At 46.5% G+C, this 27,520-nt stretch overlaps 1 protein-coding gene across 3 annotated transcripts; it reads left to right on the forward strand.

Annotated features, from left to right (window-relative positions):
• Positions 1-26,735, forward strand: Mapk6 (mitogen-activated protein kinase 6). Of its 3 annotated transcripts, none has more exons than XM_042687617.1 (6): positions 1-150; positions 15,609-16,792; positions 17,943-18,087; positions 20,879-21,043; positions 22,797-22,998; positions 24,483-26,735. In XM_042687617.1, the coding sequence occupies exons 2-6, from the start codon at positions 16,238-16,240 to the stop codon at positions 25,561-25,563; spliced, it is 2,148 nt and encodes a 715-aa protein (XP_042543551.1). In that variant the 5' UTR covers positions 1-150; positions 15,609-16,237; the 3' UTR covers positions 25,564-26,735. The 3 variants fall into 3 exon arrangements, with proteins under 3 accessions (XP_042543551.1, XP_042543552.1, XP_042543553.1); XM_042687618.1 differs by having other exon boundaries at positions 7-104; XM_042687619.1 differs by lacking the exon at positions 1-150 and having other exon boundaries at positions 15,607-16,792.
• Positions 26,736-27,520: the final 785 nt, after the last annotated feature.

Here is a 27,520-nt window from a genome sequence, read left to right on the forward strand (position 1 = left end):
CTCGCGCGCGCGGGTCGGGGTTACATGGCGGCGACTGCGGCAAAGCGAGAGCCTCGGAGACGCCGCTGCCGCCAGCACAGCCGGAGAGCGGAGCCGACCGTGGGGTCAGTCTGCGGGCCCCGCAGCCCCTCGATGAGTCGGAGGAGTCCCGTGAGTGTCGGTGTGGTGTGTGTGCGTGCGGGGGTGTGTACGTGTGCGGGGCGGCTCGGGAGGGCCGCGGCGGCGGCTCCCGCCTCGGCGTGGGGCCCTGGGGCGGCCGCTCCGCACAACAAAGGCGCTTTTGTTCCGTCTCCCGCCCGTCCGCGGGGCCGCCCGCCCGCCCGCTCGCCCGCCCGCTCCCCCTTCGGCTCGGGCCTGGCCGGCGCGGCCCGGGACGGAGTCGGCGGAAACCGGGGTCCCCGCGTGGGGCCGGCGCGCCCCTCCTACCCGGCACGCCCCTCCCGCCCGCCCCGCCCGGGGGTGTGTGTGTGGGGGGGGGGGGGGGACGCCGCGCGCTCCGCGGGTTCGAAGCTCCCCCCCTCCCCTCTTCCCCCCAGCTCGCTCGCCTTCCCGGCTCGTCTCCTCCCCCTCCCGCCCGGGTGACTCGGCCTCAGCTGACTCCGGCCGGCCAAAGTCCCCGGGCGCGCACACGCGCGCGGCCGTCCCGGCTCGGCCCCGAGTTTCGGCGTGTGGCGGGTCCCGGAGGTACTGGAAGGCGGGGCGGGGCCGGGGTTCCCGGACGCCGGAGAGCCTGGGGCGGGGAGGGGTGGGGGGGGAAGAGGCTTGAGAAAAGCACCCCCCGGGGGTCCCCCCCCACCCCTCCGACCCTGCCCGTGTGCCAGAGCCGGCGGCCTCCGGACTCGGCTGCGTCTCTTCCAGCCGACTTTGGGAGTTGGGTAGCGAAGTGGAGGTGTTGGGGGGCGCCTTTTGTTCCTCGCTCGGCGTGGACTCGCCGGGTCAGGTGGCCGGGGCGCGGGGCGCGGGCTCGGGGCGCGGGATCGCGCGCGCGCGCGCGGCGGGCGCGGGCTCGGGGCTCTCCCGGTCGTGTGTGTTCGTGGTTTGGCTCCGGAGTCCAGACCCCCCGCGCGGGGAGCCGGGACGGTGGAATTAGCCGGATTAGCAGCCGGTTCGCGATTCCTCGGGAACAATGCCCGTCAGTCCCCGGGGTGAAGTTGGGATGATCTGTCGGAGGGAAGACCCCCGCGGGTCATCATCCCCCGTGGCGAGCTGCGGAATCCAGCGCTAGTGGGTGGTGGTTTAAGCCTGTTTCATTTTACTTATTTACTTCTAAATCTTAAATTCCGCTTCCGTGTCCACCGTTGGGAAGCAGATGAAGGATCTGATGGTGGGAGTGTCAGGGGAACACCTGACTAGGCGCCCACCCTCGCTTCTCCGTAGAAATGTCAGCTTTTCGTAGTTGAAAAAGGGTGCCTTCAGCCAGCATTTGTTCCGACACGTCTCCTCCGTGCCAAGGTCCAGAGTCCCTTCCCAGGTACATTACAGCAGTTAATGCAAACTTGCTCACTGCTCTCCTTGCAGATGCGACCGTGGCAGCCGTCTCGGAAACAGGCCAGCTGCTTCAGCCCCTGGATGTTACCATTCAGAGGAAAGCCCTGCCAGGTGGAGAATAGTTCAAACACAAACTATAAATGCTGGAGTGGCGTTGAGGAGTAGAGGCAGCCTGCCTGCTCTGCCTGTGATTAAAAAACACACATCGGTGGTTTAAGAAAAGCATTTTTGCGAGTGGAAGAGTGCGTCGTGTCGTGACAAGTGTTAGCACTGGAAGTGTCGGTGCATTATCCCCTAAGTTCACGCAGGCCTCGTGAGAATTCCTCCCCAACGAGCTGGGGAGGTCTGCTGACTCGGCAGCGCCCAGGGCTGGGGCTGGGTGGGGGGAGCCCGAGCGCCGCGGGTGACTCACCCGGCCTGGGACTGGCCTGGGACTGCTACGTGGCTCTTTTTTTTTTTTTTTTTTTTAAGTTTTTTTTTTTTTAATGATAGGCTAAAATGTTTTTGTTCTTATTATAATTTTCCTCTGCTCTGAAGAGGAACAGTAGTTCCTTTTTTTTCCTTTCCTTTTTTTTTTTTTTTTTTGTTAAATTGCCTTGTAAAAGGCTGGGGCATCTACCCTACAGGTGGGATTGTGTAACATTGGCTGAGCAGAAAGGTAAATTAAATTGATGGTCATTTGTTGAAATTAAATATTTGATACTAGCCATTCTTTGGCTATTACTAAGAGAGACTTGTTTGTTCCAGGTTATTTATATGGGACATACAGTACTTTCTCCTGTTGGTAGAAATTGGCCTTATGTTTTTCTTTTGTGTGTAAAAGTTGTCTCTGTAATATCTAGAAATTATTGGTTTATTTTTCAAGCAGTGTATCAGAGTGCTGCCAGTTTAATATTTAGTCAGATATATCTGTAAAACAAGCATTTCACTGACGGGATTATTAAAACATGCGAGTACTGTGTTATTATACTTACCAGTTTTCTGTCTTAATAAAAACAAGTTGAAATAGGGATTGTTATGGGAACAGTTTTTAATCTTTTCATTTTGGGAGAGGCAAGCTGAATATACAGTTCCAAATTAAAGTTTTAAATTAAACTAAATAATAAGATAACTTTGAGTGATTTTCAAAAGGCCAACATTGGACAAATCGGCTCAGCATGAGATTGAGGGGAGAAGAAGATGAAAAATAATGGGGAAAACCTTCTCTACCCCTGTGCCTACTGTCTACATTTTATTTGTGGTGTTTAGTTTCTGAAAGTCATTTAAGAAGTCTTGAGACAATGTGAATATGATTATTGTTGTAGATGTTTTAAAATTACATTACATTCTCTACATAGAGAATTTTTAATACAGTTTAATTCAGACTCGAAAAAATATCTCCTACTAAAGGAAATATAAATATAAAAGAACCAAAGATACGTAGGTGTTTTAGAAGTTGAACATATATTTCCAGTGGAGCATTTTTTAAGAATATAGGTTATTAACTATTGAACATGGTATAGGATTTAAAAACTAGCCTTTCTCCAAGGTATTGCTTTATGAAACTGAGCCATCACTTTGGCTATCCATTTCCCTGTTGTGTTGCCCATTTGAACCTTGTTACTTAGAAGGCCCTGTTGAAATTGAGTCTGAAGTCTGTTCTGTGGCATTGTTAGCTGTCCTGTCAGCTCCTTAGCCTGTGCTGTGCGCTGGTCCACTAACTGCTGTCTGCATGTAGCATGGTGATTTGGTCAGTATTATGGCTCAGAGCCTCAAGACTTTACAAATAGAAGCTCATTACTATACTTGATAGCCTTTTCTAGGCAGCTGCTTTCATGGGGAAGCTGATATCCTCAGGGTAGAGATGGTAGGGACTCCATGAGTTGTGGATTTGTAAAACACAGTGTGCCCCTCTGGTGGTGGTGTTTGTGTCTTGCTTTTTAAAGACTGGAGTATGACTGTGTTGCCCAGACTGGCTCTGAATCCAGGGCAAAAGTGATCCTGTACGTATTACTGCTGTCAGCAGCTGCAGCCTGCTTTGTAGGCTGTTGTATTACTCCACAACTGGCCTGAAGTGGGGGTGATTTTATTGTTCAGTGGTTCAGAAACCTAATGAAGTAAAATAAAATAGTGTGCATGACTGATAGGGGTCATGAATGTAATTGTGTTTCACCCATCATTTGACAATTAAGGAAACTGAGGCAGAGCTAGACCTTGATACTGAAAATGAGATTTCCCAAACCAGTGGTATTAACTTCACTTTGGCTTTTGTGAGAAGTGCAGAATCCTCATCTCAGACCTACTGAATTAGACTCTGCTGTTTCAGGAAGTTCTCAGGTGATTTAATTGCACATTCAATCTGAGAAGCCCTGAGAAGAGGTAATATCTGGTTGCTCAGCTGTTAACCGGCTGATTTGGAAAACTCAGGTCTTGTGATTTGTTCTTCCTACTGGCCCTTCTGAAAGACGAGGATCTAATCGCTGTCCAGTAGAACTTTCTGTGATCATGGAATGTTCTGTGTTGTCCAGTGAAGTAGTAGCCAACTATGTGTGACTGTTGAGTACTTCACAAGTGAAATAGTATGCCTGAGAAACTGTCCATCTGTCCATCTGTCTGTCCGTTACGTCCGTCGCTTGAAGCCTGGAAACGGCCCCTAAGCTTTTTTTTTTTTTTTTTCTGCTCAAAGATTTAGGGCTTTGAGCCACAGTGCCACTTCTGGTTTTCTGGTGGTTAATTGGAGATAAGAGTCTCATGGACTTTCCTGCCTTGGCTGGCTTTGTACCGATGATTCTCAGATCAAGCACCTAGGACTACAGGAATGAGCCACCAGCACCCAGCTGGTCTGTTTTTCTGCACTCACTAAAAACCTGTGGCAAAAGAGTTGGCAAGTGAAACTTACAGGTTGTTTTAAGGCCTCGTGCAGCCATTAAATGTTCATTAAAAGTTTGCCTTTTCTGCCAGGCACTGGTGGCTCAAGCCTGTAATCCTAGCTACTCAGGAGGCTGAGATCTGAGGATCACGGCTCAAAGCCAGCCTAGGCAAAAAAGTCCCGGGAAACTCTTTAATCTCCCATTAACTTCTCAAAAACTGGAAGTGGCACTTGTGACTTAAGTGGTACAGTGCTAGCCTTGAGCACAAAGAGGCTCAGGGACAGCACCTGAGTTCAAGCCCTACAGTCAACCCCCCCCCCCCCCCCAAAAAAAAAAAAAAATCCTGTCAGTGGAAAATTTCTTGTTCCCCTGCTACTTGGCAGGAATGAGAATAGCCGTGGTTGTTTTGGGGGTGGGGTGGGGATAGTGAGGAGCATTGAGACAGGGTCTGCATCCATACCTCAGGCTAGCTTTAGACTCACTGTGTATGTAGCCCAGGTTGACCTTGCGCTCATGATCTTCCTCCCTCAACTTTCTAAGTGCTGGAAGGTGGCAGGCTCTCAACCACTCAGTCTAATGTCCCTTCTCCGAAGGGATTTACATTTTCTGGACTTCTGCCTTACCTAGGTTTCCTTGCATCCTCAGTGCTGGTTTTATTAACTGGGGATTTTTGTAGCTTATTCATCCTGTGGCTTTATATAGGATAACTGGATGTCATGTAGCTTTCTCCATTCTAATCAGAAGTGGAAATCCTGAGTCAGCAAAATGACAAAATTTCAGGGAGACCTAGAGTGGTGAAATTATCTAACTAGACAGTTTTAGCTACAAATTTTGGAATAGACTCCAGATCTCCTGGTCTGTTCCAGGATCCTGGTTTTCTTTTAGTAGTGCCAAATTCTAATATAGATCTGATAGCAAGTATACCCCCCCCTCTCTATTTCGGATAGGACTAGGGTTTGAATTTAGGCCTACAAGTTGAGCCATGTGCCCCCATTCTTTTTGCTTATGATCCTTCTACTAATGCTTTTCTCATAGCTGGAGGGTTTTTTTGTTGTTGAATTAGGGTCACTAGCTTTTTGTTTTTTGTTTTGCCAAGATTGACCCTTGAATTACGATCCTCTGATCTCCATCTACTACCAAGTACTTGGTATTGCAGGCATGAGCCACCACATCCAGATTCATTCTTTCTTTCTTTCCTTTTCTTTCTTCTTCAGGTCTAGAGAAATGTGGCTAAGTCATACATCCAAGTTTTGTTTTGTCTTGTTTTGTTTGCACTGTTTCACTACTTTTTTAGTTTCCCTTCCTGTCTGGAATACACTGGATGGAGTCTGCCTTTTTGTTTTGTTTTGTTTTTTTGCTGGTCCTGGGGGGCTTGAACTCAGAGGTCTGGGTTCCATACCTGAGTTTCTTTTGCTCAAGACTAGCACTCTACCACTTGAGCCACAGCACCACTTCGAGTAGTTTATTGGAGATAAGAGTCACAGGACTCTCCTGTCCAGGCGGGCTTTGAACCACAATCCTCAGATCTTAGCCTCTTTAAATAGCTAGGATTATAGGTGTGAGCCCACTGGTGCCCCGCTGAAACTCCCTATTTTAAGTCTCATATTGTAGCTTAGACGACAGGTGTGTGCCACAGTGCCCAACTTCTCAGAATTTTCTGCCTGTGCTGGCCTGAAACCTTGATGCTCACAATTTGAGCCCCCAAGTAGCTAGGATTATAGGTGTGAGTGAGCCACCAGCGCCTTAGCTTCATGGTCTGATAAGATTGTGCAGAGTCCGGCTTGTCTGGTTACATGGACAGTATTTCAGTGACAACTATCCCTTTCTACCACCTGAGCACAATAAAGGAGGGGTTGTAACAAACTCGAGTGTTTCATTTCCTCCCACTGAGTGGGTTGAAACTGCTTTTTCGTGGTGTTGGCAGAGTTGTGTACTCACCGTAGGGTGGGACTTCTGATGGAACACTTGGAAAGGAAAATACCATCTCTAGGAAACCTTCAGGGACGTTCCCAGTGGCAGGTTTAGGCTGTGATCAGATTCTGAAAAAAATTGAGAGTAGATCTCAAACTTTCTACCACCAGGTTAGAATAATGTTTTCATTCATTCAGTACGGTTGTTAGGATAACTACAAATTGCTGATTATTTCAGGAAATGCCAAAGTCACTTAGACTCAAACCTTTTAATTTCTTTTTTTTTTTTTTTTTTTGGTCAGTCATGGGGCCTGAACTCTGGGCCTGGGCGCTGTCCCTCAGCTCTTCAGCTGAAGGCTAGCACTCTACCACTGAGCCACCTTCCCAGCCCCAAACCTTTTAATTTCTAACAAACAGCTACACAAAAGGGGATGCTTGTGAATGATGATGCTAGTGAGGAATGGTGCTTTGGAAAATTGAGAGAAGACCCAATAATTAGATTAACTTAGATGAGTTTGGAAAAGGGTGCAAAGAGGGAGATGAGATTGTTGCGAGAGAGAAAGAGGAGTTTGGAATGTGGAATGGTAGCGAGTGACTGGGAAAAAGCTGCAAAGCGGTCCTGTGCTGCAGGGGCATGTGTTCCTGGGAGGAAGTTCACCCCTGGCTGGGTACTGGGAGCTCACACCTGTAATCCTAGCTACTCAGGAAGTTGAGATCTGAGTATCTGGTTCAAAGCCTGCTCTGGCAGGAAAGTGAGACTCTTATTCTCTCATTAACCACTAGAAAAGTAGAAGTGGCTCTCAGGGGTAGAGCACTAGCCTTGAGCGAAAAAGCAGGCCCCCGAGTTCAAGCCCCAAAACTGACCAAAAAAAAAAAAAGGTTCACTTCTAATGCCTAAATCACATGGTAAGTGTTCAGTAAAATTTTGTCATATGGAAATACATGGATGGAAGAATTTAATCAGCTTTGATTGATTCTCTGCTGTGGGTCCATACTGTGAGTGATATGTCCACCACTCTGGATAGAAGCTTCAATGCTGGTGAAATTCCTGCTTCCTCATTCTCTGCTACACGAAGTGAGGGGTAGAGATGGCAGTCCCTTCAACACCTAGGTAACAACTAGGTTTGACTTGATATAAGCAAGGCTTAAAATTCTAAGTAATTGAGATTTGGGGCTGTGTAGGAGATTGTATAACCTATCCAAACTGCTACAAAACTACAGTCCTTTTCATGTAGTTAGAATCCTCAGATGTCCAAAGGTACTTGAAGAGAAACTGCCCACGAGTGTCTTGCTTGTTTGTTGCCCAGTGTTTGCTTAATGTTAGATGAGGACTCTTAAAAATGAAGTCTTGTTGGGTGCTGGTGGCTCATGCCTGTAATCCTAGCTACTCAGGAGGCTGAGATCTGAGGATCACGGTTCAAAGCCAGCCCGGGCAGGAAAGTCTGTGAGACTCTTATCTCCAATAAAAACCACTAGAAAACCAGAAGTAGCGCTGTGGCTCAAGGGCTAGACTGCTCGCCTTGAGCTGAAGAGTGTAGGGACAGCGCCCAAGCCCAGAGTTCAAGCCCCACGACGGACCAAAAAAAGAAGTCTTGCTGGGCACCGGTGGCTCACACTAGTAATCCTAGCTACTCTGGAGACTGAGATCTGACGATCACCATTTGAAACCATCCTGGACCAGAAAAATCTTATGAGTTTTTTTTTTTTGTTATTGTTTTTTGCTGGGCCTGGGCTCTGTTCCTGAGCTTCTTTTGCTCATGGCTAGCACCCTACCACTTCCAGCTTTGAGAGGTTTATTGGAGATGGAGTCTCTCAGACTTTCCTGCCTGGGCTGGCTTCAAACTGCCATCCTCAGATCTCAGCCTCCCAAATCACTAGGATTACAGACAACAGTACCCAGCTGTCTGTGAGATGCTTATCTCCAGTTAACCACCAGAAAACCAGAAGTGGAGCTGTGGTGCAAAATGGTAGAATGCTAGTCTTGAGCAAAAATCTCAAGAACAGTGTCCAGGCCCTGAGTTCAAGCCTCATGATTGACCAAAAAAAAAAGATCGACAGGCAGAAGATAGGGGAGGGAATGAAAGGCTGTTAGAACTTTTAAATCTTCAGTTGTAAATAGAAAGGATTGTAGTTTGGTGTTCTATATACAGCAGTTGCAGCGGCTGCACGTCCTCCTAACTGCCAGGGAACACTACTGAAATAACAAACTTGCTCTGTGCCATTGTAGACTGGAACCATTTTCCCTTTTTTCTTGACTTTTTTTTTTTTTAAGGGTCTATATCCCCATCCTTAGTGTCTCAGAGTTTGCAAGCTTTTCTCCTAAGCCATGCCATTAGTGCCACTACACTAAGCAAGCCTGTGAGGCTGTGTGTTTTGAGGTCTTCCTTTTCCTGAGTTCCTGGTGTGCTACCTGCACCCTGAGCTCCACATCCTGAAAGGGGGGCCTCTAACTACCAGCCGCCCGGAATGTGCCAGGTGAACAAGCAGCTGAGCTTAGCCTTGTGCCCTCGTGCCCCGGGAGTTGGACTGCTTGTGCGAGTTTGGGGGCATAACTTAGGGAGGGAAGGATGAAGTTGGTGTGACACCTCCCCTCCCCCAATGTTTGGGGTTAGGAGACAGCTGTAGTGAATATAAGCAGAGCCCTTCCTTCCTGCTCCAAATGCAGCTGCATTCTTGGCAGAGGAGATGAGGCCACGGGATTCCACTTAACTCCGATTATTCACTTGACGCTGGAGAAGAGCAAGCCCGGCCAGCTAGCCCATGTGAGCACCAGCCGGCGCAGCCGAGGGAAGCTGTAAGGAGAAAACCAGGCAGTGGAGCTGCTCCACCAAGGCCTCGTGTGAACTCAGGCCTGCTTTGGACATCCACAGTTCCTTTCTGACACGGGCCAGGTAGTTCCTTGTTAGAATACAAAAGAAATCCAGTTTCTGTAGAATTGGGCGATGGGACAGAGTGAAGTCATTCTTTACAACTATGCACTTAGGCTCATAACCCTGTATTTCTCGTGCATGTGTGCGTGCGTGCGTGCATGTGTTGGGGGGAGGCTGTGACAGAGCAGGAGACAGTTTGGAGAAGAGAGGGTTGTGTGGGAAGTGGCTGTGCATGTGCGGGTACACAAGCGCTCCCCAGCAACCTTCTATCCTCACGGAGGAAGAGCACTGAAGTCACGCAGAGAGCCAGTGTTACCTTTCTGTCGTCCTTTGCACTTCCTTGCATGCATCAGTGTAAAACAGCGTTGCTCCAGCTGGTACATGCGTAATGGTCCTCTCCAACTAGATGCTCAGCACTGCTCTGGATGGCTAGCAGTTTTTTGGATGCAGGGGGAAAAAAAAGGAATGATTCCAGAGTCATTGTTACTTTCCTGTCTGTGACCACCCCCACCCCCCTTGTGGAATGTGCAGAGAATAACTGCAGCTCCCAGTACTTTCCCTTCAACTTGGCTACTTAGAACTTAGCTCTCAGAAGTTGAGTGGAAGATGATGAAGGGTTTTGTTCTGCAGGTCACGGGGGGGGGGGGGGGGGGGGGGGGTCCGACTGGAAAGCTGCTGCCCCATCTGCGGCGCTTGCCTGTTTCTCTTAGGCCATGTGCTCCAAGACACGGCACTGCTGCAGATGAGGCTGCGCGCTGCGCTGCTGGAATTAGCGCAATGAAGGGAGCCGTGTTCTCTCAGGCCCGCCTTAGCTTTCTGCCTGCTCCTGCTCACATCCAGGCCTCACTCTCCTCTCCGGCGCCAGCCCATTCCTCCTTTGCGCTGTTGGCCTTCCCTTTGCTTTCTTTTTTTGCCTTCCTGACGTTTGAGCTCACACTGCTAGGCTGGCAAGTAGCACTGAGCCATGCCTCCAGCCCTGTTTTCAGCGGGACAGGGGGCACACACACACCCAAGCTGTGTGATTCCTGCTTCATTAGGCATCCTGTAGTTACGGGGGCTACAGACACCTGCCCTCATGGCCAGATTCCCTCAGATGGCATCTCACGAGCTTCCGCCTGGGCTGACCTGGCACCACAGTCCTCCCCGCTCAGCCTCTCGCAGAGCTTGGGATGTCAGGCGTGTGCCACCGCTGCCAGTAACTGGAGAAATCCCAAGGTCCTGCAAACTTTTCTTCCAGGCTAGCCTTGAACTGCAATCCAGATCTCAGCCCCCGAGTAGCTACCAATACTGTACAGTTTTTCTCCTTCCACTCTTCCCTGTCTTCCTCCCTCTCCTTCCCTTCCTTCTCTTCTCCGTCCCTCCCCCTTCCTTCCCTGTTTCTTCCCCTCCTTCTCTCTCCCTACATGCCTTCCTACCTCCTCTCCTTCCCTCCCTCCCTTCTTCCCTCTCTTCTCTTTTTCTCCCTCCCTTCCTTTCCCTTCCTTCTTTCCTTCCCTCCTCTCCTCCCTCTCTTATTTGTCTGTGTGTGGATACTGGATCTTGAACTCAGGGTCTCAAGGTTGGGTCTCTATCAGCTAGGATTGCAGGCATGAGCCGCTAGTGCCCAGCCTTCTTTGTCTTCATTCATGCTATAAACTTCATGAGGGAGCACCTAAGGATCTTTTATTATTACTATTACCCTTTTATCCTCATTCTGCTTCCCAGAATGCTTAGCAAGTGGAAAGTGACGCGGGGACCCTGGAGGCTGCAGAAGTGCAGCGTGGCCCCTGCTTACTTTCCAGCTCCAGAAGCGGTGGTCTAGTGACTGTCAAAGGCTGCAGAACACTGCAGGGCGCGGGGCAGCTCACTGAGCAGCCCTGCCCCTGTTAATATGGCGCTCCCTCCACTCAAGACTTTGCACCAGTGCAGCTTGCACTGTCGGCTACAGTTACAGTTTGTGGTGTTTTGTTTTTGTTTATGTTTTGGGGTTATTTTTTGGTGGGTTTTCTTTGTGTGTGTGTGTTGAAAGTTAATATATAGCTTTGGCTGGCCATGAAATCATGATCTTCTTAGCATCCTAAATGCTGGTATTACATGCGTGTGCAAACATGCCCTGCTCAGTAGTTTTGTTGATGCACATTATGTTCTTTCTTTAATCGTTGAGTTCATAGTAACTGCAGTTCTCAGCCTAGAAGCCAGCTCCTGCCTTCCCCAGCGCATGCCCACTTATCCCTGGGTCCCGTTGCAGTGAGCCTGCGCTGCGGCTTCGGAAAATGCATTTTGTGCACTGCGTTTGCCATGCGCTGTGCCTGGGTGTCAGTGAACCTCCGTGGGGTAGATGGACAGGGCTTGAGTTGAGTAAGGCTCCACCAAATAGTCCATTTCTTTCACCTACTGATGGTACGGTTTCTGGCCAAGTATTACTTGTGCTTGACCAGATTGTTCGACTGAAAGAGACGTTTAAGACAGAACTTGGAGATTTTACTGTTTTTAAAGTCTGTTGAATCAACTTTAAGATGTACAGTTATCAAAAAAATTTAAAGCTGGTGCCAGTGGCTCATGCCTGTAATCCTAGCTACTCAGGAGGCTGAGATCTGAGGAACTAAGTTCATTTATTTATTTATTTATTTTGGTCCGGTCGTGGGGCCTGAACTCTGGGCCTGGGCGCTGTCCCTCAGCTCTTCAGCTCAAGGCTAGCGCTCTACCATTTGAGCCACAGCGCCACTTCCGGCTTTTTTCTTTTTGCTTATGTGGTGCTGAGAATTGAACCCAGGGCCTCAGGCAAGAGCTCTACCACTGGGCCACCTTCCCAGCCCCAGGAACGCAGTTCAAAGCCAGCCCGGGCAGGAAAGGCATGAAACTCTTATCTCCAGTAAACCACTAGGAAACCAGAAGTGGCACTGTGGTTCAAGTGGTAGAGCACTTGCCTTGAACTGAAGAGCTCAGGGACAGCGGCCAAGCCCAGAGTTCAAGCCCCACAGCGGGCAAAAAAAAAAAAAAAAAAAAAAAAAAATTAAAAACTTAGCCGGGTGCCAGAGCTCACACCTGCAATTGCAGTTTCTCAGGAGGCTGAGATCTGTGATGACTGTTTGAAGTCAGCTGTAGCAGGAAAGGCTATGAGACTCTTAACCTCCAATTAACCACTAGAATACTGGAAGTGGAGTGAGGCTCAAAGTAGTAGACTGCTAGCCTTGAGCAAAAAAGCTCAGGGACACTGCCTAGGCCCTGAGTTGGGGCCCCAGACCAACAAAAAAGAACAACAAAAACCATTTAAAACTCAACTAAGCCTTAAGAATGGCTATGTTAAGGAGAAAGTAGATGGGGGATTAGTGGTATAATTCAGTAATAGAGGGCTTTGTAGCATACTAAGTTCTGGGTTCAGTTCTCAGCACTTCCAGAAAAAAAAAAGCTATCTCAGGGACAGTGCCGAGACCCTGAATTCACACCCCGTGACTGACAAACATTTTTTTTTTTTTTTTTGTCGGTCGTGGGGCTTGAACTCTGGGCCTGCTGGGCCTGGGCGCTGTCCCTCAGCTCTTCAGCTCAAGGCGAGCGCTCTACCACTTGAGCTACAGCGCCACTTCTGGTTTTCTGGTGGTTTATTGGAGATAGGAGTCTCACGGTCTCTCCTGCCCGGGCTGGCTTTGAACCGCGATCCTCAGATCTCAGCCTCCTGAGTAGCTAGGATTACAGACGTGAGCCACCAGCGCCCGGCTACAAACATTTTTTTTTTAATACTCATTTTCCTGGGGTATTTTGTAGGAAACAGGAAGAACCAGGATGTATACAAGCAGAAGAACATGGAGAGGACGACATACAGTGCTAATTAGTGTTAATTGTTCTAATTTCTCTCCCTTCTTCCCTCTCCCTTCATCTCTCTCTTTTTCTAAGCTGCTGAGGATTGAACCTAGGGACTTGGTACATGTGAGGCAAGCACTCTACCCCTTGGTTTTATTGAGGAGTCTTGCTTTGTAGCTCAAAACTTAATCATCCTATCTGTGCCTCTTGAGTGCCTCAGTTGCCACACCTAACTCACAGATTTTAACTTTCAAATGTTTTCATGTAGACAGACTGGTAAACTACAGGATTTCTAGAGGTAGGTTCTTTTTTTGGGGAGGGGCTATTTTCTGAGAAGCAGACAAAAACTTGCAAATGAAGAAACCATCTGTTCCTGTAAAATAAAGGAAGCTATTACACCATCAATGTCTTTATCATATTCAGCAGATAGAAGAAATATTTCTATTAAGAGAACTGGGGAATGGTCCATATCAACTTGTACTGTCAAGCTAATTTCTTCCCTGTTGGTTAATGAGTTTACTGAAGTTCAGAATCCTGTCTCTCTCAGTTCCTATCTAGTATAAATTTATGTATTAAAAAATGATAGGTTGGTTTCAGTGGCATGCCTATATTCCTAGCCAGAATCCTACGAACCAGAGAATCATGGTTCAAGTCCAGCCCAGGCAAGAAGTTAGCAAGACCCCATCTCAGTCAGTAAATGGGACATGGTGCCATGTTCCTGTGCTCCCAGCTACTGGGAGGTCATAGTAAGAGGATGATCATGGTCCAAGGCCAACCCTGGCCAAAAAATAAAGCAAAAGAGAGCTAGAGCATCTCAAGTGGTAAAGCGTATCTACCTAGTAAGAGTGATGCCCAGAGTTCAAACCTCAGTACCACCAAAATAAATGGGGAATAAATGATTGATTTTAGATTTTTCTTTCTGTCAATGACATCTGGTTTTAGCTGTGTGGAACCTGACACCTTATTTCTGAAGCATCTCACATTAAGCTGAAAGAACCAAGTTGCCTATATTTTTTCTAGACTGGCTAGGAAACCACTTACTGGAGTCAAATCTGTATTTTTTTTTCCTCTTTGCCTTTGTATAGAGTATTTTAAAATCATGAAATATTTACAGTATACAGAGGTCAGCACAGTGAACCTTCTTATATACCATGCAGCTCTATAAATAGATCTTAATAATCTGCTATACTTGTTTGAAAAATGAGTGACATTTTAAAGATAATGCCGTACTCCTGCCCTAATCCAGATCTCTCATTCCTCAAGGGGATGAATCATTAAGATGAATTTGGTTCCTGAGACTCTCATGTACTTTTGCTACCCACAAGTACAGCCATAAAGCAGCATCGTTTTGCCTGCTTTTCAACCTGATATAACTGGTTTTAGCACACACATTCATTTGTAGTTTCATTTTAATAAAATGTATCATTTTGGAACTTTTAATAACTTACTCATTTTAATGATTTTATAGTATCTCATTAGATGAGTATAAACTCATTCCTTTTATCTATCCTCCTAATTTGATTTTTTTCAAAATTGTATTTTATGTGGTACCAGGGAATTGAACCCACGACCTCATGCGTGCTAAGCAAGCATACTACCACCAAGCCACATTCCCAGCCTGTTCTCCTAATTTTATAAATTTAGGTTGCTTCAAGGTGGGAGAGAGTATTTGAATATGAATATCTATGTATTGATTTCTGTGCATCTTTCTAGGAGTGTTAGCTCTCATCCATATTATATGAAAGCTGTTTTTCTGCATTCCTTCTCAGACTGATGTTAACCTACTCTTTGAAAGTATTTTCCTGGTCAGAAAGAATATTTACGGCTTTCCTTATGGCATCAAATACTATTCTGTAGGTTTTGTTGTTCAAGTTTTCTCTTCCATCACACAAAGAGCATGTTCTACACATTTGTCTTACTTGCACTGCTATGCTTTTGTTTATTGGACACTGTTAGACATAGTAAATAAACATGTTCCTTAATGAACTAACAAATTAGTCTTATTGTGTTCTTTCAGGGAAGTACTGCTAATACCTCAAAAGCTTTACTTGTAAGGATTATATAAAAATATAGAGCCGGGTGCCCGTGGCTCATGCCAGTAATCCTAGCTACTCAGGAAGCTGAGATCTGAGGATCATGCTTTCAAAGCCAGCCCAGGCAGGAAACTCCCTGAGACTCTTATCTCCAATAAACTACTAGAAAACTGGAAGTGGCGCTGTGGCTCAAGTGGTAGAGTGCTCACTTTGAGCTGAAAAGTTGAGGGACAGCGCCTAAGCCCAGAGTTCAAGCCCCACGACCGACCAAAAAAAAAAAAAAAAAAAAAAAAAAAAAAAAATATATATATATATATATATATACACACACACACACACATACATACATATATATATATATGTGTGTGTGTGTATATGTGTGTGTGTGTGTGTGTATATATATATATATATATATATATATGCCTTCCCATATTTGCTGGCATTTGAGAAATGCACAACCTGATGAGCCGAAGCACTACACAAAGGCCAGTGTAAGGGGAGGTGTGAGGAAGCTAGCATGGGTAAATTGCTTGCAGCATTTTTATAAGCTGTTTTGGATTAAGGGGAGTTTATTCCTTCATTTGCAGTAAGCCTCATGCACCAGTCGTAGTTTCTTGCGTAGTGTCTAGCTTGTCCCTTTGTACACGTTTCCTGTCATGGTGACTCTCTGTATTTCCTCAGGTGGTACCAGAGTAAGATGGACGGTAGCTTTGACTGTGATTGTGGTGAGCTGGAGCCACCTGATCACTAACAAGACATCTTCTGTCAGCCACCAGCCACAGGGCTTCCTGTTGAAATACAGCAACAGAGGAAGAAAAGAAGCCAAACGGAACTAATGCTTACCAGCACCTTAGAACGATGCTGCTCAGGACCAGTCCAACACTGAATGTATCTGCACTGTGAGGAGAATGTTCATACAAGCCTGTCGTGTGCATATTTATTCACATTTTTGTTAAATGTTAAATCGTTTAGCACAGTAAATCTGAGTGCATAGTATGTCATTTCATTCCGTTTGAGTTTCTTGAGTGTTTCTTTAAATGTCTGCAGAATTGCTGCCCCTTTCTTGAACTATGAGTACTGCAATCTTTTTAAGTCTCAATATGAATAGAGATTTTTGAGCTTTAAATCTAAGGGGAACTCAACGGGCCTGGTTGGCATATGCAATGAATATCCAGAAAGCATCTCGCTGTGGAAGCATAGTTATTTTTCTTCTCCCTTTTTGAAAGATCTCTCCTTTTGATGCCAGTTTTCTTCCTTGTTTACACAAGTTCAACAATCGGAAAGGAAAAGGCAATAGTAAGGGTTTCAAAATGGCAGAGAAATTTGAAAGTCTCATGAACATTCATGGTTTTGATCTGGGCTCTAGGTATATGGACTTAAAACCATTGGGTTGTGGAGGCAATGGCTTGGTTTTTTCTGCCGTAGACAATGACTGTGACAAAAGGGTAGCCATCAAGAAGATCGTCCTTACTGACCCCCAGAGTGTCAAGCACGCCCTCCGTGAAATAAAAATTATTCGAAGACTTGACCATGACAACATTGTGAAAGTGTTTGAAATTCTTGGTCCCAGTGGAAGCCACTTAGCCGATGATGTGGGCTCCCTCACGGAATTGAACAGCGTCTACATTGTTCAGGAGTACATGGACACAGACTTGGCTCATGTGCTAGAGCAGGGCCCTCTCCTGGAGGAGCATGCCAGGCTCTTCATGTACCAGCTGCTGCGCGGGCTCAAGTACATTCACTCTGCAAACGTACTGCACAGAGATCTCAAACCAGCTAATCTTTTCATCAATACCGAAGACTTGGTGCTGAAGATAGGTGACTTTGGTCTTGCACGGATCATGGATCCTCATTATTCCCATAAGGTAGGTAAAAGCCGAGCCAAGACACACTTGGAAACTGATGCTATTGTGGGTTTTTCTTTCACAGTCCCTCTGATGGAAATGAAGGTGGAGTAAGACGCTAATTAAATACAGACTCCTAACACATGTGGTTATGTGTTCACATGCATTCCTTGATGTGCGTGCTCATTTATTATGAGTGAAGTTAGTTATTTCAAAGTGGAATCTTTTTTTGTGTGTTTGGGGCAAAAGTGTGGTGCTACCCAAAGGTAAGGGGAGACTATTTGGGCTTTTAGGTTTTCTTTTTGACAATCCTGTACTGTAGAATCATTACACCTTGTTTAAAATCAAATTTTATTTATTTATTTTTGGGTCCAGTCATGGGGCCTGAACTCTGGGCCTGGGCGCTGTCCCTCAGGTCTTCAGCTCAAGGCTAGCGCTCTACCACATGAGCCACAGCGCCACTTCCGGCTTTTTTTTTCTTTTTGCTTATGTGGTGCTGAGGAATCGAACCCAGGGCCTCATGCATGTAAGGCAAGCGCTCTATCTTCAGTTTTTAAAAATGATTCTTTAGCGTATAAATGGGAGCACTAAATGACAGTAGATGCCATGTTCTCCATAATAAGAAACTGAAGTGTGGTGGCCAGGGCACTGAACTGAGTCAGTTTCACTAAGATGCCTCCATTTCTGCTTTTGGATAGCCGCAGCATTAAGCCCGCAGCTTGAGCAGTGACCGTAAGCTCTGCGTTGCTACACTGGTAAAGTGGGGAGCATATCTGCCACCACCATTTCTCCGCAGCATTGTTGGGTGGAATAAGGTGGGCTACATGGGGAAACATGTTTTCAGCTGTGGCGAGTCAGTGAATGAGGAGTGGATACGCTCAGGTTGTGCTTTGTTGCAAAGCTCACATAAGCAGTGGCTCTGGTGCTTTTCCCAGCCTCTCCTTGACATAAACACCTTTAAGGTTAGCTCCTCTCTAAAACAAGTTTTGAAATTTGTGGCCTTGAGGTGGCACAAGTTCTTACAGTGCATTTTGCCCAAGAGTGTGAGAGCCTTGAAGATGGGATTAGAAATTAATAGTACTGTCCTAGGATTAATAATTACTATGTTGGGGATGGTTGTTCTTTAGCCAGAAGAATAGAAATTAAAGTGTGCTTTGTGTTTGTTCTTTAGGGTCATCTTTCTGAAGGATTGGTTACTAAATGGTACAGATCTCCACGTCTTTTACTTTCTCCTAACAATTATACTAAAGCCATTGACATGTGGGCTGCAGGCTGCATCTTTGCTGAAATGCTGACTGGTAAAACCCTCTTTGCAGGTGGGTATGATACACAAAGAAATTACCCCGCACCAGGTGCCAGTGGCTTACACCTGTAATCCTAGCTCTTCAGGAGGCTGAGATCTGAGGATCATGGTTCAAAGCCAGCCTGGATTGGAAAGTGTGGCAAAAACCTAGTAGAGCACTAGTCTTGAGCAAAGAAGCTCAGGGACAGCATCTAGGCCCTGAGTTGAAGCTGCAGGACCAACATACGCAAAATTACCCCAAAGAGCAATCACTTTGTATTTATCTCTGAAGGAAGATCTCTGTAAGGTTTGTAAGTTTAGTTAGAATGTATCTTATTTCCTAGACCTAATTTGCTATTTTTGTGGAGCTGTTTTGTTGTAGTCTGTGTTCAGGGATACCCAAGTTGCATCAGTTCTTGTCACTGTCATTTTCTGGTTTTTAGTTGAAAGTCCCAAAAGCTTTTCATTTAGCTTGCTTGCTCGTGGCTGGCACCCTACCAACTGAGCCATATCTCCAGCCCAATAAATTTGTCTTGGTCCCTGAATTATTATTGTTTGGACCTTTTTACCTGACTGCTGTAACCATTGAGACTCGCAACAACCAGACAGGTTTCTTGTTAAGCTGGTGCTGTGATGAGTCTAATGAAGTATGTGAGAGGACTTAGTCAAGAAGAAAAGCAGTGAGAGATCTGTGAAGTGTCATTTATAATCAAGCAAAGCATGAGGTTGTATAATAGTCTTCAATCCATAATAGAGGCTATACCAGTGACGACTGGAGAGAAAGGCAAGTGGAGAATGAGTTGCCATTTTAATAGGAATAGTGAAAAAAGTGTTTAAAAGTACATAGAAATTAGGTTGGAGCCTGGTAGAATCAGGAAGCAGTAAGAAAAGCTTGATGAAATCCAGGTTGTCAAGAATGATAGATATTTATAACGATTCAGACTGGAGCCAGGAAACTTTAGAAAGCAAGGTGAGGACTGACTTCAGAAACACAGGAAGCTGAAGAGGTCTCTGTTACTTAGTTCCTTTCTTTTGTTGACCTAACTTTTCCTCTTCTGGCATCAGTGTAGAGGCCTTTACTACCACCAGATTGTAAGAAGTGCAGAAGCGAGGGTGCGGGCAGATCTGTTCTCAGAATAGCAAGTAGGGGCATGGTTGGACAAAGGATGGGATTTTAGTGCCAGTGCTATCGCTCCTTTGTCTACGCCAATCAGTAACACCAATCAGTTCATTATAATCTTGTATTTATTGGGATGTCTTCTGTGATCTGTGAGTGACTACATGGCACTTTAGAAACTGATCATCCCTGCATGCGGGAGGCTGAGTCAGCCTGGGCTGCAGAGAGAAAGCAAACCAAAGGAGACTTAAGTAGATTGGAAGTTTTATTTTTCTTAGGAATACTACTGTGATTAGAGGTTGCTGCATCGTGGTAATAATAGAGTACCTTACAGCACATATAAAATAATGATTATTTGTTGCTATATCAGTTAGAAATGTGGGGTGGCTTGGCCGGGTGTTCAGCGCAGGCTTCCTGGGTCAAGATGCTGGTGAGGGCTGCAGCCCGCTGAGGGCTCCCCCGCCCCCAGGGCCTGGGGAGTGGGGCTGCTCATGGATAGCTTATCTCTGTTACCAGGAGGCCCACTTCGCTGCAGGACTGCCGGGTGGTTCTCCAACATGGTAGATGATTTCCCCTACAACTCCCGACACAAAAGAAAGCAAGGACAAAGCCAGCTACTGACATGCAATTCATATACCATACAGTCGACTTATTTATAGTGTTAAGGTTCATATTCATATTTTTTATTATAACTATAGGGTGTATAACCACTACTGTATAATTTTAGAATCTTTCATTCTTCTAAAGATACCTGTGACCATTAGCATTCACTTTGCATTTCTTCCACCCCTGGCTCCTAGCAACCACTAATTTATTTTCTGTCTCTATGGATCTATCTGTTTAAGATATTTCAGGGCTGGGAAGGTGGCTTAGTGGTAGAGTGCTTGCCAGCATGCATAAAGCCCTGGTTCGATTCCTTAGTTCCACATAAACAGAAAAGGCCAGAAGTGGCATTGTGTAGCCTGCAACAAAAGAAACTCAGGGACAGTGCCCAGGCTCTAAATACAAGCCCCAGGACTGGCCAAAAAAAAAAAAACAATCACATAAATGAAATCGTAAACTATTTGTCTTTAATGACAGGTTTCTGTCATGTGGTAGTATTTTTGGAGGTTCATTCATCTTGGGTCATATATTAGCACTTACTTCCTTTTGCATAGTGTTCTGTTGTATGGATTTACCTCATTTTGTTGTTCATTTATTTATTGGCTGATGCTAATTTTTATTGATTTTATTGATGCTAATACAAATCTTAATAGGCTAAATATTGTCCAGCTGTACTTAGTATTATTAGTGATACAGCTAAAACGACAACACAAGTCTTCTTATTCAAGACAGTGTCTCCCTGTGTAGCCCAGGCTATCCTAGAACCCTCAGTCCTCCTGCTACACCGCTTTCAGCGGTTGGGATTATAGGTATGCACCACCATGCCCAACCTCCAGTGGATCGCTTTCTTCCACTTGTGATGAGGCTGCACTTACGGAGTTGGCTCTCCATGACAACAGGCTGGCAAAGAGAACACGCCGGCGTGTACATGAGCAGCGCTGCTCTAAGTAGACCGGTGCTGCTCACAGTGGTGGAACCTGCTAAGATTGACTTACCCCTCCTCCCCATCGTTACAGTATTTCACTTAATACTAGTATGTTTATTAACAAATAAGTAAACATCAAGAATGTACTTACGTGGTTGGTGGTTGGTGTTTTATGCTCAGGTGCACATGAACTTGAACAGATGCAACTGATTTTAGAATCTATTCCTGTTGTCCATGAGGAGGATCGTCAGGAGCTTCTCAGCGTAATTCCTGTTTACATTAGAAACGACATGACTGAGCCACACAAACCCTTAACTCAGCTGCTTCCAGGAATTAGCCGAGAAGGTACAGTGATGGGAGTGGCCCCGAGTGTGCCGGCGGGACTGGGGTCTCCGGAGGCGCGTTCTCCCAGACAGTGCGCACACGCTCCGCTTCTTCATCCCCTTTTTGGCTTGGACCCGAGTCCAGGATCTTTTTTTCCTTTGGAGTAATTTTCCAGAGTCCAGGAAGTTACTACTCTCTCTCCTGGTTCTCACCCCATTTCCTCTTCCAGCCCGGCCTGGTCACCTCCTGCAGGCAAGCATACCACACCACTGCTGCACGGGGCGTGTTCGATCTGACACGTTGTGTGAAACCCCCTTGTATCAAGAATATACTAACTAGAATAAAGTAGGTATGGTGTGTATAGGATCGTGATTTAAAGAACAGAGTTAGGGAAGGCTAGATGGAAGAAAGAACAAAATGCTGTATGAAGACAGCTTGCTTATTAGCAAGCTCGTCTCCAAGTTCACCCAAGTACTGTGAGAATTTAAAAAAAACTAACTTCAGCTCCCATAGGTTTAGCTAGAGATACGGCTAAAGTGGTAGGGTACCTACTCTAGTATCCACCCCCCCCCCCCCCCAAAAAAAAAAAAATTTTTTTTTTTCTCATGATAGCCGAGCGCTGGTGGCTCATGCTTGTAATCCTAGCTACTCAGGCTGAGATCTGAGGATTGCAGTTCAAAGCGAGCCCGGGCAGGAAAGTCCGTGAGACTCTTATCTCCAATAAACCACTAGAAAACTGTAAGCGGTACTGTGGCTTAAGCTATAGAGCGCTCACCTTGAGGGGAAGAGCTCAGGGACAGCGCCCAAGCCCAGAGATCAGGCCCCACGACTGAGAAAAGAAAAAAAAAGTTACTCATGATGAAAACTCTGAACACGATAATGTGAGTTTGTGCAAGCCAGAAACAGTCCTTGAATCAGTGGGGACTGCCGCATCTTCCTGAGCGGGGAATCGAGCTGGGTATTTGGCTGGTGTGGGGATTTCTGGTAGGTGTTCATGAGTTTGGTAATGGGTTCGTTAAGTTCACATAGCGGTTGCAGTACAGAGTAAGTAAAGATTTATCACACTAAAAATTCCAACTGCTTATAATTGAAATTCTAATTTTGGAAAGCACATTTCAAGGTCACGGGAGCTTGGTAAAAATACTCTCTCCCACCATCAGTACTGAGCACAGCACTTGAAGTCCCTTTCCTCGTAGTTCCCTGCGTGTGGATCGATCACGCACACTGGGCGCTCTTCTAGCAAAGGCAGTGGTTCCCTCTGGAGCAGGGCTGAGCAGCTCTGCCTTCCCTGCTGCCAACAGCCCCCAGATGCTAGGGTCTCAGGGTGGTTTTTTCCTGGTATAGCTGGTCCAGCCTTGGAGGGTGATGTAAGGGGTGAGTGGACACGTGCGTGGGTGGGACCCACGCCTGCCTGAGCAGAGGGGAGCTGGATGAACGCGTTGGATGAACGCTTTCTCTGTTTAGCAAGTTCAACAGTCTAGGACTAGACAGCTCGTAATTCTGTTAAATCCTAGATCTAAATCAGTAGCTTAGACCTGAGTATTAGGTTGAGCCGGAAGAGATTGCTATTTGAGCATTTTTGGCTGACTAAAATGGCAATTTCACAGGTTTCTGCTGTGCCGATGGACGCGGGGCCGTTTGTCGTGGGCAGGCTGGGGGAGGGGTGCTCAGGTGGGAGGTGGTGAGGGAGGGTCCTTGGCCGCATGGTCTTCGCTGAGTGGAGGAGCCACTTGTCCACTTCCTCTCTCAGCTTCGTCTCCTCTTTGTTCTGCAGCACTGGGTTTCCTGGAGCAGATTCTGACCTTTAGCCCCATGGATCGCTTGACTGCGGAGGAAGCGCTCTCTCATCCCTACATGAGTATTTACTCCTTCCCCACGGACGAGCCCATCTCCAGCCATCCTTTTCACATCGAAGATGAAGTGGATGATATTTTGCTTATGGATGAAACTCACAGTCACATTTATAACTGGGAAAGGTAAATTGATCCTTAATTAGAAAAGCATTTACTGAAGTAATGCAGTGAACTGTTTACATAGGGTTTCTGCTAACCGTAAGAGAAAAATACAGCCAGTAGTTCACGCCTTTAATCCTAGCTACTCAGAAGGCTGGATCTGAGGATCGCGGTTTGAGGCCAGCCCAGGCTGGAAACTCTGTGTGACTCTCATCTCCAATTAACCACGGAAAAACCAGAAGTGGCGCTGTGGCTCAAAATTGGTAGAGCCTTGAGCAGTAAAGCTCAGAGACAGCACTTAGGCCCTGAGTTCAAGCCCCATGACCACCACCACCCCAAATAAAAAAAAAGCCATTTCAAACAAATAGTACAGTGTTAGTTAAAACTCTAAGAAAGAGCTGGGTGCCGGTGGCTCACACCTGTAATCCTAGCTACTCAGGAGGCTGAGATCTGAGGATCACAGTTCAAAGCCAGCCTGGGGAAGGAAAGTCCTGGAGACTCTTATCTCCAATAAACCACTAGAAAACCAGAAGTGGCGCTGTGGCTCAAGCGGTAGAGTGCTCGCCTTGAGCTGAAGAGGGCAAGGACAGCGCCCAGAGTTCAAGCCTCATAACCAACAAAAAAGAAAAAACGGTAGTGGCGAGCGCTCACCTTGAGCTGAAGAGCAGAGGGACAGCACCCAGGCCCAGAGTTCAAGCCCCATGACAGACCAAAAAAACAAAAAAGGAGGAAAGAGGAGAGTAGAGAGAGGGGAGAGAGTAAACCTGCCTTATTCTTCAGTCCACCTTACTCCATTAGGGAAGAAACGAGACTGGAGATGTGTGTGGCTTGTGGCACATAAATGATTGAACTGGTAGAACTGAGTTATAGAACTAGCTGTGTTTGTATGGATGAAATGGAAAGGAGAAAATAACCACTCTTACTTACCTAGAAAGCAGGAGTCGAAGTTCAGTACTCTTGTTTTGGTCGGTCATGGGGCCTGAACTCTGGGCCTGGGCGCTGTCCCTCCGCTCTTCAGCTCAAGGGGAGCGCTCTACCACTTGAGCCACAGCACCACTTCCGGTTTTCTGGTGGGTTATTGGAGAGAAGAGTTTTACAGCTTTTCCTGCCCGAGATCCTCAAATCTCAGCCTCCTGAGTAGCTAGGATTACAGGCGTGGGCCCCTGGCCCCTGGCTTTTTCCTAGTGCTGTCTATAGAAGCATACCTTACCTTTAAAAGTTGTGTGGCAATAGGGAAGGAAGGCCAGGGCTTGCTGTCACGTACGCCTAACTTTTCACTCTTGCATGAAAGGCACGCTTCAATCCCAGCATTCCAGAGACTGAAGCAGGAAGAGCTCAAGTCTAGGGCCACCCTGGGCCGTTATGGAAATCTAGACCCAACCTGAGAAGGGCCTAGCTTTTTGTGCAAAAGGCTTCACAGTGCCTTTGGAAATCATGCATAATCCTTCTCCCACGACTGCCAAATACACACTCGTACAAGTGAACAGCCTGTTGTTTTTTTCTTTCAGGTACCATGACTGTCAGTTTTCTGAGCATGATTGGCCTATACATAACAATTTTGACATTGAGGAAGTTCAGCTTGACCCGAGAGCTCTGTCTGACGTCACTGACGAAGAAGAGGTACAAGTGGACCCTCGGAAATACTTGGATGGAGACCGAGAGAAGTATCTGGAGGACCCTGCTTTCGACGCCAATTACTCCACAGAGCCCTGCTGGCAGTACCCGGACCACCATGAGAACAAGTACTGCGACCTGGAGTGTAGCCATACCTGTAACTACAAAACGAGGTCGCCATCATACCTCGACAACTTAGTGTGGAGAGAGAGTGAGGTTAACCATTATTACGAGCCCAAGCTTATTATTGACCTTTCCAACTGGAAAGAACAAAGCAAAGACAAATCGGATAGGAGAGGCAAGTCCAAATGTGAGCGGAACGGATTGGTGAAGGCCCAGATAGCGTTAGAGGAAGCCTCCCAGCAGTGGGCTGAGAAGGAGAGGGAGAAGAAGCAGGGGTTTGATTTCGATTCCTTCATTGCAGGAACTATTCAGCTCAGCTCGCAGCATGAGCCCACGGCTCATGTTGTTGACAAGTTAAATGACCTGAACAGCTCCGTGTCCCAGCTAGAATTGAAAAGTCTGATAGCAAAGTCAGTGAGCCAGGAGAAGCAGGAGAAGGGGATGGCGAACCTGGCGCAGCTGGGGGCCTGGTACCAGTCGTCCTGGGACAGCCAGTTCGTGGGCAGCGGGGAGGAGTGCTTCCTCATCAGTCAGTTCTGCTGCGAGGTCAGGAAGGACGAGCAGGCGGAGAAGGAAAACACGTCCACTACCTACTTGGACAAGTTCTTTAGCAGGAAGGAAGAGTCTGAAGTGCTAGAAACTGAGCCAGAGGAAGAGGGCAGGCTCGGGGCCAGCCACAGCGGGGAGTTCCTCTTTAACAAGCAGCTCGAGTCCATAGGCATCCCCCAGTTTCCCAGCCCCGTGGGGTCGCCACTAAAGTCAGTGCAGGCCACCTTAACACCTTCTGCGCTGAAATCCTCCCCTCAAATCCCTCACAAGACATACAGCAGCATTCTGAAACACCTGAACTAAAACACTCAGCAGACATTTCCCTTCGTGTTTTTCATGAAATGTGTTTTGTCTTTTTTATCACTAGTGTTTAAGTCATTTTTTTTACTTGAATCAGAAGGTATCACTTAGTAAGGAATTAATTTGTTCTTGGTTTTTAAAACCCAGTCTTTTTTTCCCCTCTCCACGTGAGAGTTTTCATTGTAACTGGCATGTCGTTTGCACACACAGAATAGAGCAAGCTAATGCAATGCGGGGGGGCGAGTGTGCGGACGGACACTCTGCATCCTCTCCCACTACAAGGAGCTGATTTACAGGAAACAAAAACCTTGCCTTGAAATTTACACAGTGAGACTGTACATACTTGCATGAAAATGCCTATTTTTTTCCAAAAACATTTTTCATTCATTAGTATTTTCAAGTTTTCATACTGTACACATTTCTTAAGACACATGATACCAGCAGCAACTGAAAATGAATGCCGAGTTTGGTACACATGTGTTATCTACCTCAAGGTAACAAGTACGTGGCAGAACCAGTTCCACCCAGCGCCCGCGGGCGCCCCGTGCAGCAGCGTCGCCGCCATCGTCTCAAGTGTTCTGGGGTTCCTAGTGCATCACATCTTATTTATTTTAGCAAATCAATCTATTTTCTGTATTTAATTATAACAATTCACTCGTCCAAAACCTTTATTTGCAACTACACTTTGTCCACGTGGCACTCTGGTCTGTTGCCTACCCGGCTGAACCCACGAGGTCAGCGCGTTACAGCTGCCACTACTTCACCACTACTACGTGTTCATTTAGTACGTACTCACTGTGTATAGGAATTTGTATTTTGGAGGTGCTTGATCTATCTACAAAGAAAATTTAGGAATTACTTTATTATAAAATGCTCCTAGAAGTCTTAATTGTGTTTATTTTTTAAAGCCTGTAACGTTAGACTTGTGCATGGAAGTAATTAAGGTACATCATTATTGTAGTTTCCCAGTTGTACACGGTAGACATTCGTTGTTTTTGCTGAATGATCTATTATTCCTCATCCCCAAGGCAAGCATGATAAACTAGGTTAAATGTAGCATGGGACAGCGCAGTCTTAGAGTTGGTTCCATCTATTTTATTTTGCTGAATACTGTCTGTATCTTTGGTTATCCTGTTTGAAGAAAAAGGACAAATAAAACATGGCCAGCACACGTGGCTCCTGTCTCTCTCTCAGTGCTACAAGTTGGTACTATGGGCGTTTCCAGTTCTGCTAGCTGCTGCGGCTGCCATTTACCAGTGAGTGTCCGTGTCGGAAATCCAAGAAGCTTCTGTGTTCCTACGTCTTCAACTGTCACACCGTCAGCATGAAGATGTGTGTGTGCACCCACTGCTCACGGCTCTTCCTTTACCCACCTGGGCTGCTTGCTCCCCAAATACCTGTCTAGGCACGTGCATCTCCCTGCCTCTAATTCATTCCCTCTGGATTCACAGCTTTTGGGAAAGGCCAGTTGTTGACTGCTGCTGCACACAGTCAGGTTTACCTTAAAGTTGGCTCTGAAGCGCAGCAATGCGGTGTGGAGAGGGCGGGGTTCATTGTTCTCAGGGACCCTTCTATTGCTGCAGCATCATTTTTAGGTCACCATTAGCTCTGGATCTAAAATGCCGTCTCTCCTGAGGGAAACCTGGAATTTTCTTACTGGGAAACTTGTATGGCATTTTCATGTGTTAAAGCGTTATGTAAGTTTTGCTAGTGTTAGCTGCTTTTTTTTTTTTTGGTGGTTGTGGGGCCTGAACTCTGGACCTGGGCGCTGTCCCTCAGCTTCAGCTCAAGGCGACTGAGTGCTCTACCACTTGAGCCACAGCGCCACTAGCTGCTGACTTTTTAAAGCCTCCAAGAGAAGACAGATGCAAACACTTGGAAACTCCAAGCGGAGCGCCTGCTTTAGAGACCCGGGCAGGATGTCAGTTTTCAGTAAGATCCACATTTTTTATTTCCCCTA

Source organism: Dipodomys spectabilis, unplaced genomic scaffold, assembly GCF_019054845.1.
Source record: "Dipodomys spectabilis isolate Male_0828 unplaced genomic scaffold, ASM1905484v1 ptg000108l, whole genome shotgun sequence".
Lineage (NCBI taxonomy): Eukaryota > Metazoa > Chordata > Mammalia > Rodentia > Heteromyidae > Dipodomys > Dipodomys spectabilis.

Excerpts from the sequence above, each read along its gene's own strand:
- Mapk6 (XM_042687617.1), top strand. The coding sequence starts at position 16,238 with ATGGCAGAGAAATTTGAAAGTCTCATGAACATTCATGGTTTTGATCTG. Across the intron at positions 18,088-20,878 it reads TGGTAAAACCCTCTTTGCAG|GTGCACATGAACTTGAACAG; the intron begins GTGGGTATGATA and ends TTTTATGCTCAG. Across the intron at positions 21,044-22,796 it reads TCCAGGAATTAGCCGAGAAG|CACTGGGTTTCCTGGAGCAG; the intron begins GTACAGTGATGG and ends TTTGTTCTGCAG.